The following is a 13,385-nucleotide window of genomic DNA, read 5'->3' on the forward strand; positions in this document are numbered from 1 at the left end:
TCTGCTGACGTCACACATCAAAAATATTTTGGCATAAACGTACATGACTGAGTTCTTGTTAGCACTCTTGCAGCAGCAATAAAGTATGGGATAGTGATGGCCAAGTGGTGTCTTCATTTGGATTTCACCTGATGCCACAAATCCTAGATCCAGGGCATCATTTGTAATGGGGGTTGGTTCTCCAGGCCCTGACACATGAGGTTGTGTAAGGTGACCATCCCAGAGGCTTACAGATGCAATCCTTCCTAAAGCTTTTGAAGCTGTCTTGTGTTCTTCTCAGTGGGATTTGAATAATCTTGATCTTTTCTCTAATGTGTGATTCCTTCTGCTTTCAAATCTTCATTGCTGTATGCATTCCTGGATTTGCCTGCCTATAAATGCGTCTGTCTCCTTTCCTGTGAAGTTTGTATCATCCTATCCCATCCCATGGTCACCCGTACTCTTTGCATTTGCCATGCTTGAAAAGGAATTCCCCCTGTCCCCTGATGCAACAGCGACAAGCTACAAGTACATTTTACGCACCCTGTCTCTGAGAACAGTCTTGTTTGCTGTCTGCAGAGCCTGTCCTGTGATGGCAAATAAGTATGCTTCCCATCACTCAGGTCTCAGCAGAATGAATCCTGAGTACTCCTGGCTTATTAAAGGAATGGCTTTCTTGGCTTGCCAAAGGAGGTAGAATAGCAATCTGCTTAATGCATGTTGCTGTCTGTGCTCAAGAAACAAGCAGTGCTCATCCTATTTGTAAAGAGGAGAGCTTTCCCTTGGGAATCATAGAATCTTCATGGTTGGAAAGGACCTTTGAGATCATCGAGTCCAACCATACACACACAAAAAAACCCCAAAAAACCAAAAAACCACATCAACATCTCCCACACTGGGGTTATGGCTTGCTGGGCTGTAACATATATTGCAGAGCTCTGAGGGGCAGGTTGCCTTACTGCCTAATCTGCAAAACTTGCTCAGCAGGATCATTTTCCTGGTGAGCCTGCCGTTCCTGGGCAGGACACGTTTGTATTGCTGCCTCCTTCTTTTACCTTCATATGTCCATTCCCATTAGCTTTCCCTGAAGAACAAGTGATGCCATGAAATGGGAGGTTAGTAGTATGCTGCTTGTGCAAAAATACCTTCCTGTTTGCAAGAAATACGACATTTCCCCTTCAATATCCTTTCAGGATCAAATTCCTGGAAACATTCAAGTCCTCTGGAGGACAGTTATTTTGATCAAAGAAGGGCCGTTTCCTAAAGTCCTTAAAAACTCTTCATCTCTTCCTTGCCTTCCATCTGAATTTGCTGCCCTTCTTCTGATGTCATATTTGTCACTATTATTCTTCAAAACAATTATTTTCAAGTTCTTTCTGACTTGTGTTTATACATGGGTGCATGGGGTGGAATAGGTTGCAGGTATCCCTAGTGTTTCTCCCATATAGTTCATGGGAATTAGGGAAATTTCTCTGAATCCCCAGCACGTCTCCTCTTGCCTCCTGTAGGTTGTTCTTTACTGGGTAGCCTGGGACTTCACAAACACTTTGCCCTGAAGCTGCGACTTTCCAGGCTTGGGTTGGTGTTGGCTTTTTTCATGAGACATCTGCTTCTCTGGAGGTGGTTTCCTCATGCTGCGCTCATGCCTGCTTTGTAGCTGGGCATCCTTGCTGTGGCCGTTGGACCGCATGCAGTCCCACCTTCAGTGCCCCCCCTCTGTGAGGACAACGCCGTAGCCTGTGTCCTTCTGCTTTGGAGTTTCTGTACCCTTTTTTGGTTACAGCCAAATGCAGCATCACAAGTCTGGGATTCTTAATAGACTTCCAAAAACAAGATTAGCAAGAGCATGTCTGAACAAAAAAGCACCTTATATGAGGCAGTCGCTGCTGGGATGTTCTTCAAAGCTCAGTGGGATAGTGACAGTCAATGATCACGCAGGGGAAATAGGAATTAGAAGATAATACGTTGGATGTGACAATCTCTCCCCGATCTGACTTTGAGGGGTACCAACTGTCAGTGGTACCACCCTGCTACGATCCCCAGCCTTCCCAACTTTTCCAAGACACCTTATGAGCTTCCTGCTGCTGTTCTTTCTCCGTTTAAGCATTATCAAGTTGTATGGTTGGTGAGAGTTCATATTGTCTGCCAAAAGGTGCGTGCCTGCCTGTAATCTGGTTTATTAGCAGACTAGACAGAGCCTGCGTGATGGTGCTCCCACAACTCCGCTCAGGATTGCTGTATCCTGAAGTAACCCTTCTGTAAGTAGGTACCTTGGCAGTACCTGCCTTTAAATCCCCACGGGCCGCTCCTTGGCTCTTGGCAGGGAGGGTGTATGTTATTTAAATAATCCCATACATCTTTCAAATCTTCCAAATATTTATTTCTCAAAGCATGGCTGCTAACATCAGTCCTTTTACTGGCTCGCAAAGCAGGAAAAGTATTTCTTCCTAAAATCCCTAAGAATATTTATTGAAAGACTAAGGCTCCAAGCGCTTGTCTGCATTCTGCTGTCGTACACCTGTGGCATTTAAGCTGAAGACTTCTCGGGGCGACAGAAAAGCAAAAGAGCTGAAGCAACTTCCCTAGTGACAGTAACATCCATCAGAAGCGCTAGGTGAATCAGAGTAAGTGGCGTTAAATCTCTGTCGCTTTTTTTCCCCCTCACATGTACCATTTTCTGTGAAACCCCATCCTAAACTTACACTGGAAGAAGGTTTATATTTATGCTGTCATGATGGTGTTCACTTTTGATGTTCTTATGCCAGGGAGGAGCAAAGGGCTTTTGCAGAGCACATTCATTTTGCCTGGACAACAGCACATTTAGAAAAGCTTGTAACGTGTTAGTATCCTCTAACCCAAGAGAAGAGAATGAGCTGTCTCTGCTCAGAGGATCCCTAATTGGATTTCTGCATCTATTTAAATTAGGTTACCATCCACTTGGCAGATTTCCTGCTTATTCCACCAGAGCGAAGGCCATCTTTGTAGTGGCTATCAGTAACTTTCTTCTCCAGGGCATCTTAATGCAGTTCTGTCCACATGTTTATTTATCACTATGAAGCCACGCAGACCTCAAAATATGCTAATAAACTTGGGGGAACTGTTTTAGTTGCCATTTAGCTAGACTCCGCGTACCTGCCTCCAGTCAGAGCTCACTGAGTGGAGCTGCCAAGAGTGGAAGCTTTCACGGATAACTGATTGATGGTGAAACTCTTGCCTTTAAAGTAGGTGTCTCTTTTCAAGATGCATTGTCATGACCTTCAGGATGTGTCGTCTGGATCTCCGCGGCTCAGTCTTGCTAACTGAACTCCTCCTGGAGGAGCTTGGACTGTTTCTGGATCCCTTCTTGTTGCGGCATATGGGTACATATGTTTTCTCTGCTATTTTTGTTGGTGCAAAAAGTCTCCAGCTCAGTCGCGCTGGATGTGAGCACCAAAATGGTGAGATGCGTTGGTATAACACCCTTCGAAAGACCATTTTTCTTTGGCCAGGCATCTCCGAGAGACACCCCATTCCTCCTTCACCACGGCCTTGCTACATGTTTTCACTTATAATTAGCTGCCCAAAGCTTCTACTGTTTGCTTCAGGTAATCAAATAGCTGCTTGATCCTGTTTGGAGGTATTGGTAGTGGTTTCTCAAAATGAAGCTCATGTGGGAGTTCCTCAGAGGTGTCAGATATTTCAGAAGCAGGCAAATTGTGTTGGCAAGAGCCAACTTTTTTTTTTCACTGAGCTTGCCAGTGTTTCCAGTATCTAAACCTGGGTTTTTGTAGGATGCAAAATACTAGCCTAGAAAAGGGTGGTAAATTAAGATCTGTGGGGTGAGACATGTTAAAATGCAAAAGTTAACCAACTCTTGCCTACAGTATTTTTATACTGACAACAATTTTCAGCGTAGGTGAAAGAAGAGTTTAACATTTCTTTCTTAAATTATTTTTCTTTTTAAATGTCGGATGCCAAAATATGATATAATGAACAGCAGTGTAAATGAACTGCATGTTTTAATGATATATTTAGAAATCCTAAGTGGAGCTGTCTCATCGACATACTTTTTACTGAGCTCCTTGATTCCACAACTGTAAGTCGTATTTAAGTATGCAAGCAAAATGGAAATGGCGGGGGGCGGGGGGGGGGGGCAGTTATTTTCCTTTTCTACAGGGTTAGATGAGGGCACGGTTACTTTCCCTGTTGCTTGTTTCTTTAATCAAAATGTCAGTTTAAAAATTTTTCATGTACCCTTCTGAAGAACACATTCTTCCATCTAGCTATGCAATAACAGTCTCGGCTGAAGATGCTTAAGATCCTACTCAGAAATTTCCTCTTGCAACTTGAAGACATGCTGTGGGTTGTATGTTGTGGGAAAGGCAAGCACTGTAAAGAAAATCCACAAGTATATTTAAAGGCCTTCATGTTATTCAGTCCTGGACTTGAATCCTACTCTTATTTCCAGTTAATGAGACAAGAATAGCTCTCTGGAGTTATATTTAAAATTCCCTTTAAGAAACATTTAAAGCGGTCTTTATCCATAGCCAAAACAAACAACTAATGTAGAGTTATCAACTGTTAATGGCGTTACAGTCCAAACAAGACCCAGATTTTACTGAAAGGTCTGGGCTTCTCTGTACCATTCTGCTCCTAGGAGTAAGTTGTAAAAGAAGATCCATTTGTTCGCTTGCAGGCTTTAGTATTGAAAGGCTTTATCTGGTATTACGCACTACAGAAGGCAACGGTTCCTATTGCATTGCTGTCATGCAAAAAGGATATACTGACCTGCGCCGCGGAGGTTTGGTGCTGCCTTTAATGTAAAACCTCCTGGAGTGGTTGGGGAGGACCCTCCACCTTTCCGCGATTGACTTGGCACAAATAATTTTTTCTAACAACGTAAACACTTTGGTTGCAAAACCACCTTTCCTGGGGGCTACGGACTTTAAGTTGGTGGTTGAGGGGTCAAATGATCATCTTGGAAATTTCTGGTTTCTGCCGCTATTTCTTATGTAGGAACCTGAGAGACGTACAGTACATAATGCAGCCCGTTGAGAAGGGATGAGTGCAAGGAAGAAATTTCAACTGCTGTCTCTTGTTGACGGTCATTTTGATATCACTGAAGGCTTTGTGATTTTTGGCTCTTATTTTTGAACCTCTGTACATTTGGCCAGGCCACGTTATTCAGAAACAGTCAAGAAGATAAAGTATGCAGATAAATACATGTAGGATCTATGGGCCGCTTGGTGGATTGAATAATTTTATAGTAAGCAATAGCAATTTTTTAGTAAGGCTTCTTTAGCTATATATTTATTATTTTTTAGAAGTTCCTTTTTTTTTTTCTGTGCGGAAGAGAGCATCTCTATAGAGAACTTTTAAAACATCTTATTTAAATTACCTAACTTGTCCATTCTTGATGTTGCTGTCCTCCGTGATTAAACATACATCCCCTGTCAGAGATTTTCTTTAGTTTTGTTGGTTAAAGAGATAGAAAGGTTTATAATTAGTAACTCCAGTATTTTGGTGTTAACTAGACTGGGAACTGAAGTGCTGAGGTCCTATTGCAGAGCAGCGTGTGAGTATATGTTCTAGTCTTACTCTTTTAGGTACACAAGAGCTTAAAAACACAGTGAAAAGCTCTGTGCATGTGGGCTTTGAGCAAAGCGCTTCCCCAAACCTGCTAGAAACTGCTTTTTGTGTTATTTGGAATGGATACCCCTTTATGAAATGGAGCTATGTCTAGGTACAACTTAATAAAATCTGTTCAACGCTTTTTACGGTGTATTCGTATCCTACTGAATAGTTTCTGGAAATCTGGAGCAGGCATAATACTTGGCCATGTTTCCTCTTTTTAAAGAATTTTTTTTTTTTTTTCCATAGCCACATTTTGTAGAAGTAAACACTTTTAAACATTTCACGGTGTGGATTTTAAACAGACGGTTGTTGTAGAGATTGTCTGGACTCTCGTATCGCTTGTCATATGCTGGGTCAGAGGCCGCTGATTTTTTTCCATGTTCTTATCTACTGAAATCAGCTTTGTTCCTTGTGGAGGATATGCAAGCTCCCAAAAAAAGTAGTGCTTGGGCATGAGGTTCTACAAATAGGCTTGTCATGGTTTAGTTGGTGGATAGGTGTAAAGGATGTACATATATACGTATTTAATTTGGATTTTTACAGCCATGATGAAACAGCACAAAAAGGATGACACTGGTTGAAGTAGCTTTGAGCAAGGTTTGTCATACGAGTAAATAAGGAGTTCTCATCTTCCAGGGAGCTGTGCTTTTACTGCTTTAAACGTCAGCCCTGGCAAGGAGCTCTGTCTCTGCTTGGTCTAGATATTTCCCTCCTAAACACGGGGCTTCAGGTCGTTAGTAGTAGTTGGCAGACTCTTGATGGGGGAGGCTCTAGAAAAAATACTTCCTTCCCCTCCATTAATATTGGCATAAAAGTTCATATTGAAAAGTTTTATATAAAAATTGAAGAGAGGAACAGCTCAAGAAAAAGCCTTGTGGGGTTTTTTTTTTCTTCTTTATGACTACTAATACTAAATGTACTTTTTCTTTCCCCTTTTTTGAGATGTCTTCCAGCCTGTCTGCCTAGTACGTTGCTTGTCATTTTTCTTGCTGGTAGTTTAAGATGGTTTTGGTACATAGCTGTGGTAGTACACCTGTGAACAGCGTAAAATTCGGATCTGCATCCAACTGCTCTGTGTCAGTGTTGTCTAAATTGAACTCTTGATTTCTTTTATTCTTCTTGATCCAATTCTGTTTAATCACCTCTTGCCAGCAGTAGATTACCTGGAGAACGATACCTGTGTAGCTACCGCGACTCCCTTTGAACCTGAGGTTCCTGCAAACTCCGTTGCAAACTGATGCTGTACCAGTGTGGTATGTATGAAGGAGTGCTTCGCATTTCTGTAAGCATCCCTAGGTATACAGGGCAGTAGTTTTTCCATCTGCACTTAAATTCTTCCCTTCCTTAAACTCAGCAAGCGGCTTTTCTGATGTTGAAATAAGACCTTTTGAGAGGAAGATTAACTTTTTGTTTTAATATTTGCCTTACGTGCCGGAAGGTACAAATCTAGTATGGAGAACTCGATTTTTTTGCTGTGGGTGAAGAGCTTGAGATGACTATTCATTCTGCTCTTTGTAAAATGTAAATTACCGTCAGGATAACAACAGGCTGTAATATAGGGTTTAGTATTTTACTATGTACATTGCAAACCACTGTAGCATTAACTTTGGTTCTTATCTGGGCCTGCATAACATCTCAGGTTGTTTTTTCACATCTGCTACAAACCCAAATTTTTATCTTCTGCCTTCATGCTTGCTTAAGTAGCCAGCAGATGTTAGCAGCAGGATTTTGAGCAAAATGCTCAGCCAAATGCTGCATTTTATGGCCGCTGCAATAAGGCAAACCTTTAAGACGAGCCTTTTCCAGCACAGCTGAAACAGGGCTTCTGTGCAAACCCCCGTCTGCTGAGAGAGAAAACCTGGCTGAATTTTTTTTCCAGGCATTTTGCTGCTCCCGAGCTGTCATGCTGGCTTGGCAGGGGCTTGGTGGCTGGCTCTGGTGGGGCTGGAGGACCGGAGCAGCCCCTAGTACAGGATTAGGAAGCGTGTGAATTAACACACTTTTATATGCTTTTCTTCTGATAGATATTTGCAACCAGGCATACAGGTTTTTAAGTGTATTTTTAGCAAAGTTCTTAAGGTGCTTTTTGCATGACTTCTGCAAATTAGAATGCAATTAGCTTGTTCCTACTGTTGCCTTATTAATTACCGTGATGGACTTAAACTGATTTGGGAAAGGATGTATCGCACAGGATTGTGCCCTTTTTTTTTCTCCAAACTGTTCATCAAGTCTCCATCGCATTCGATCATTAATCTTTCAGAAAAATTGTGATGGCTTAGTGCCAGGTTCCTACCTCTGGAAAGTAAAGATGACAACGATGACTTTCTACTCTGAATTAGGGGCTGTTCAGTTCAACTCTGGATAAATATTAATGAAAATGCCCCCTTCTTCAAACAGGGTCACTTGGAAATAGTCCTGTTCCCTCACAAATATTGTAGTTGGTTTTGTTTGCAGATTATTTCCATTAGCAACTTGAATCAGAAAATACAGAATAAATACTGTTTGACAATAAGAGGTAATGAAACAGCTGTATCTTGTTTCAACCACTTGCAATAGCAGGAGCGTGTTCCATTTTAAATACCTTTTTTGTATGACTACGTAGATTTGTATATTCACACATCTGGGATGGATGCTCTTTTAAAATACTAATGATGATGATTAAGGAACGGTGTGGTTTAGAAAGCATTTGTTAGGGAATAATTGTGAACTATGAGTTAATTTATATGCCTTGAGTTTCATTTCATATAAAATAAATATAAAATAAAAAGCAATCTGATTACCTGAAATTGCGCCTGCGAATTATTGAAAGACAACTGCATAATAAAATAACGTAGGAGTTGCTGAGGGCCTGGCATGTGCAAGTATGTGGGAATGGTAACCTACATCGCATGAATAATTTTTTTGAATTATGAGAGTGACGAATATCCACTTGCAGGGAACAATAGAGTAACTTACTGTAGCTGTGACACAGTATTTTTAGTGTTGGCTAATTTTCAGGTGTTACAGACAAAGTTTTTTATTTTTTATTTTTAAAGATGGATGGGATATTTCCTGATGGAAGGGTGTGTAGCTTACAAACTACAGAGCGTGGTTTAGTCTGATGCGAATGCACTCATAAGTGGGCAGTTTGGGTTGCAAGGTGCTTGCTCCTGCAGCCAGCACTGCTTGTGGGCAGCCGAATGTGCTTTTCTCTCCTGCTGTGCTCTTTGTATTTGAAGTCCCATTTTAACTAATTATCCGTAACTAATAATATCTATTTTGGTTACATTCAAGCATGACTGAGTTGTTATCCAGCCTTTTCAATGGAGATACTTAGTTTTAAGATGCTTAGATGTGGCAGAGATGGGACTGTGTTATTGATGTCCCAGCCAGCGTGTTTTTCCTCGTAATGGAAGTATTTTGTATTGCTGTTAAAAGGGTTTGAATGACTTGGTGGGCCTCTGTGCTTTAATTTCTCTGATATTTCTGTGTTGAAGGGCAGGGGCTGTGAATCAGTTGGTTCAGATGTACTCTTAGACTGTAGTAATACTATTAAGCTCATAAACTCCCTGAGTTTTTTCATGTTGTGCATGTTTACTGCTTCTTTCCCAAATAGACTTCTAATGCATTTTCCTGGCCCCTCTACTGCTCCTTTGCTGTCGTTTAGACCAAGCTTCCCAGATCCTTTTCAAATCCTTCACTGTGCTCGATTCCAACAAGAAGAGCATTGTTTTTTGCTGAGGGCCTTTAAATTACTAGGGGAGGTCTGACTTGAACCATGTCTGAATTCCTTCTGGTCTCTTGTGGGTATTCTTACAAACACTCCACTTGAAAAGCTGACTTTATTTTATCAAGAAGAAAGCCTCATTTTGCGCCTTGGAATGAAATAAATGGCTGAAATTGTAATGCTGTTTGATATGACTAACCTGAAAGCTTTTATTATGCTTTCTTTTTCAGCAGGCAGTTTGAGTAATGCTAATAATTAGCGCCTTTGTTGGGAGGATTTGGGGAACCGGTGGGGGTGGCTAAGACCAGAACAGCAGTACTGAGTCGAGGCATAGCACAGAAAGCCTGGGCCCGCTCTAGCACAGAAGGAGGGCACATGGAAATCGGGTTATCCTTCCTCTGGTCAACCTTACAAATTAGCAGCTCCTTGCATTACTGAAAGCAAGCAGCAGCACAGATGTAGGGTTTTTCTGGTGGTTTTTCTTTGCATGCAGGAGGAGTTGGAGTGACACTATGTGAGGTCAAATTAAAGTTCTCAAGAGCAGAAGGGTTTTTTGTAGGAGTCCGACTCCCTGTCATAGACAGTACTTGAGAAGTCTGGTCTGCTTCCCGTCCTGCGCTTCAGCTGGGTCAGTACAGATGGACTCTGATGTAAAGTAGCATGTTTTGTTGAAATAACCTCAAAACTATCAAAAGCATAAAAAGCATCTTAAACATTAATGATTTGAACCTATGCTGCATATAACCTTGAGGTATACTTTAAAAGGACTATAGCATAGTATCTCCAAGGCTGTCTGGCTGGTTTTGGACTTCTGAAGTCCCAATTTGGCTCTTTTTCAAGAAGACACGATCCATTAACGTATTTTTCTTTGAAAACCTTCTTTCATATTCTTATTTCAAAAAGACAAAACTCTTTTGAGTGCATAAGCTCTGCAGGTAGCTGTCGCCTGCCTGGGCAGCAGGCAGTCATTCAGCCCATGGAAGTGGAGCTGCAGAGTAAGAAATGAAGGGCCGAGGACCTGGTGTAAGCGCTTGAGGGGCTTTCGTTTTGGTCTACATACAGATTCAGCATTCTCAGTTGCTCATTTGCACAGGTTGCTTTAGGAGTTTTTTGCGAAATGTCATAATGTGGCTGTTAACGCTGCATTAGCAGATGGATGAAGTTGAACTTGACAGTCTGAAGGGAAGATTGGAGGGTTGACCCGAGCATGATTCACTGTGCGGTGCGCTCTTTAGTTGTAGGGATTGAAAGAATCTCAGGAAAATCAGGAAGAACACGTCAGTGGTTTTGTTGCACATTTTCTGTCATAACATGACACTGGCAGAGGGACTTGTAGAGAGAGCAGGTTGTATCCCCATTTGGGTACCCTCCCAGAGAAGGCTTGAACTTTGAGTTCTGCAATCTGTATCTTCAGAAACAACTCATTCCTTTACTCAGCTTTGCAAAGCAACTAAGAACTCCAGACTTCCAACCCCATCACGTGCAAAACCAAAACTGCACGTGTAATTTTATGCACACTAATATAACTTTGGAATTTTCCATTTAGTCATCAAAGAAATGAATTAATGGTGGTGTTATTCCTGTAACGTTGGTGCCTCCTCTCGTGAATATAATGGCCTTTGGTATTTGATTAATACTCAAAGAATCAGTGCAGTATGGCACTTTTGCGTGCTCCAGTTTGTATAATTTAATAGAAAATATAATAAACTAAGTCATAAATCCTTTCACTTCTTGTTTGTATTTCTTTTCAGTTTTGTGTATGGAAGATATTTCAAGTAGCTATGTGTGTAGCTTTGGTGTTATTAGAGATGTGACACTTGCAGCTAAAAGAGGATGTTGCAATCACATGAAATCTATTTTTATTTCAATACTGGCTGTATCTAAAACTTATTTACAAAAAATAATTACAAGTTAACATTTTTGTAATTTTTTTTACTTCTCTCCAGATGGACTTCATCAGATTTTTAGGGAATATTCTGGATTTTTTTTCCAAGGAAATACTCATCGGGGCACTGTGCAGTTGTGCTAAAGTTCACATGCTATTAATGAGCTCGGCTGATGGACATGTGGATAAATCTTGTCTTTTTTTGCCACAGGTCCAAGGAGCTAATAAAGGAAGCAATCCTTGACAATGACTTCATGAAGAATCTGGAACTGTCTCAGATCCAGGAGATTGTGGATTGTATGTATCCCGTGGAGTATGGCAAAGACAGCTGCATCATCAAGGAAGGAGATGTGGGTTCCCTGGTGTATGTCATGGAAGGTACAGTTTAAAAAGCTAATGTTTATGTCTTTTTTTTCAAGATATATAGAGACGAAAACTTTATTTCATGGGAAAAATTGTTTCAAAGAAAGAAGTTAAAGATATTGTCTAAATATGGTTGTTGAAAAATTGTGTGGACTGCTTCTGCCTGGAAAATTTCCGACTAGATTTGTGTGCCTCCCTATATAAAGAAAGAGGGTGAAAGCTGTTAACCTTGCACTGAGATCCATTGGAATAAACCTCCACTAAATATAGTTCTTTGCCTTTGAGGCAATACTAATGGTTTGCTCTATAAATTAGGGACTTAACAGAAAGAATGGTGTTACGGAAATGGGAAATGAATGTAAAACAAGGAGAATATGGTCATGGCTTGCTACCTTCTAGGGCGTTGTGAGGACAAGCTTATAAATGTTGATAAAGCACATGGGGCTCTCGGCAGAAGCAATCCATTGTATAATAGAAAATGGTATTTTTCTGTCCTGTGCACAAAATAAGTGTAGCATCTGCAGTTTAGCACATCTGATTTGTCACAGTATGTGTTGTGGCAGGGTTTTGTTTTCTTGGTGGAACATGAGAGCAGTGGATATTCTGCTGTTCTTGGGAGCCGTCAGGTTTCTGGAAATCTTTTAACAGGATCAGTGTTGCCGGTGCTCTGCTTCTCCAAAATGTCAGCTATTTGCATATTGGATCTTATTCTTTCCAAGTTCTCTAACTCTTCACATGTCAAATCGAGCGTATTTTATAGATGTGTTTTCTTTTTAAAGGGAGTGCATGCTCCTCTATAGGAGTTGCTAAGCTTGATGAAACCTACTACAGCATCATCCTTCTGAGAGTGACTGATAGTGAGTTCTGAGGCAAACGTCACTGTTTTAATTCAACTAACGCAACAAGTAATCCTCAGTTTGATTTGGTACAATGCAACCGGATAGATGCTTATAAAATCCTTCTTGCTGCTTACCAGAGCCATCTGGTAGACTTGCAAGCATTTTAGCTGGATAACACCTAAGGGGGATGCAGGCTTCCCGCTTGGCTGTATATTTTGAGCAAACATGGCAAAACTACAGCTTACGTATAACTTGTGTGTTTATATGTACGTGTACATGCTCAAATTCATTTCTTAAATTGTTCTTTTAAAAAAAAATATTTTCAAGGCAGTAAGCCATCCTTTAAACATGGTTTCCTGCCAAACTCTTAACGCCTGTATAGTCGCAAGTGCTCTTCACTGGTTTCCCAAAACAGCCTGAATGTTCCGTCCTTTTAAGGTTAAGTCCTTTCTCAAGGTTTGTTTCCTTCGGCTTTTAATGTTTTTAAATTTTGCACGCTCAAATGCTATTTTGCGTTATGAAGTAGTTAGTGGGGGATGCCAAAGCAAATTATCTGTGTCCACCCCCAGCATTACATGGAAAGATTTAGGTTTTTCAGTCCCCCGTTTGAATACAGAGACTACTTGGATGAGGTGCAAGATCTCTTCTATTGCTAATAAACAAACTGCTTTAAAATAGTATTTTAATAATATTTTCTTTTTCATAGTAAAATCTGGACATTTTTCACTGCCCAGCTCTGTGCTTGCTTCCGATAACCCCACGACATCAGAGGCGTGCTCACAGTATTTTTGCTGCACGGCTGGTTTTGGATGTTGCATTCAATGTTGTACCTTGATAAAACCCCATAACGACAGGACACTCAAAATCAGCGCATATTTTTCTCCTGGTCAGCCTCTTCACATTCTTTGGTGAGGATTTGGGGGGATTTATGGGCAGACCTGTTCCGACCACAGTTTGGAGTATTGAACACAGCTTGTGTCCTGGCTTGAGCAACACAGGA

General features: G+C 41.0%; 1 protein-coding gene across 3 annotated transcripts in view; it reads left to right on the forward strand.

Moving 5' to 3' along the window:
- Window positions 1–13,385, forward strand: part of PRKG1 (protein kinase cGMP-dependent 1) — a 529,166-nt gene that overhangs the window by 53,712 nt on the left and 462,069 nt on the right. For all 3 annotated transcript variants that reach the window (XM_054205353.1, XM_054205352.1, XM_054205354.1), the window contains exon 2: window positions 11,395–11,561. In XM_054205353.1, the coding sequence (XP_054061328.1) occupies window positions 11,395–11,561 (167 nt within the window). The remainder of the gene's footprint in view (window positions 1–11,394; window positions 11,562–13,385) is intronic.

The sequence above is a fragment of the Rissa tridactyla genome, chromosome 6 (genome assembly GCF_028500815.1).
Source record: "Rissa tridactyla isolate bRisTri1 chromosome 6, bRisTri1.patW.cur.20221130, whole genome shotgun sequence".
In the NCBI taxonomy this organism is placed as follows: Eukaryota; Metazoa; Chordata; class Aves; order Charadriiformes; family Laridae; genus Rissa; species Rissa tridactyla.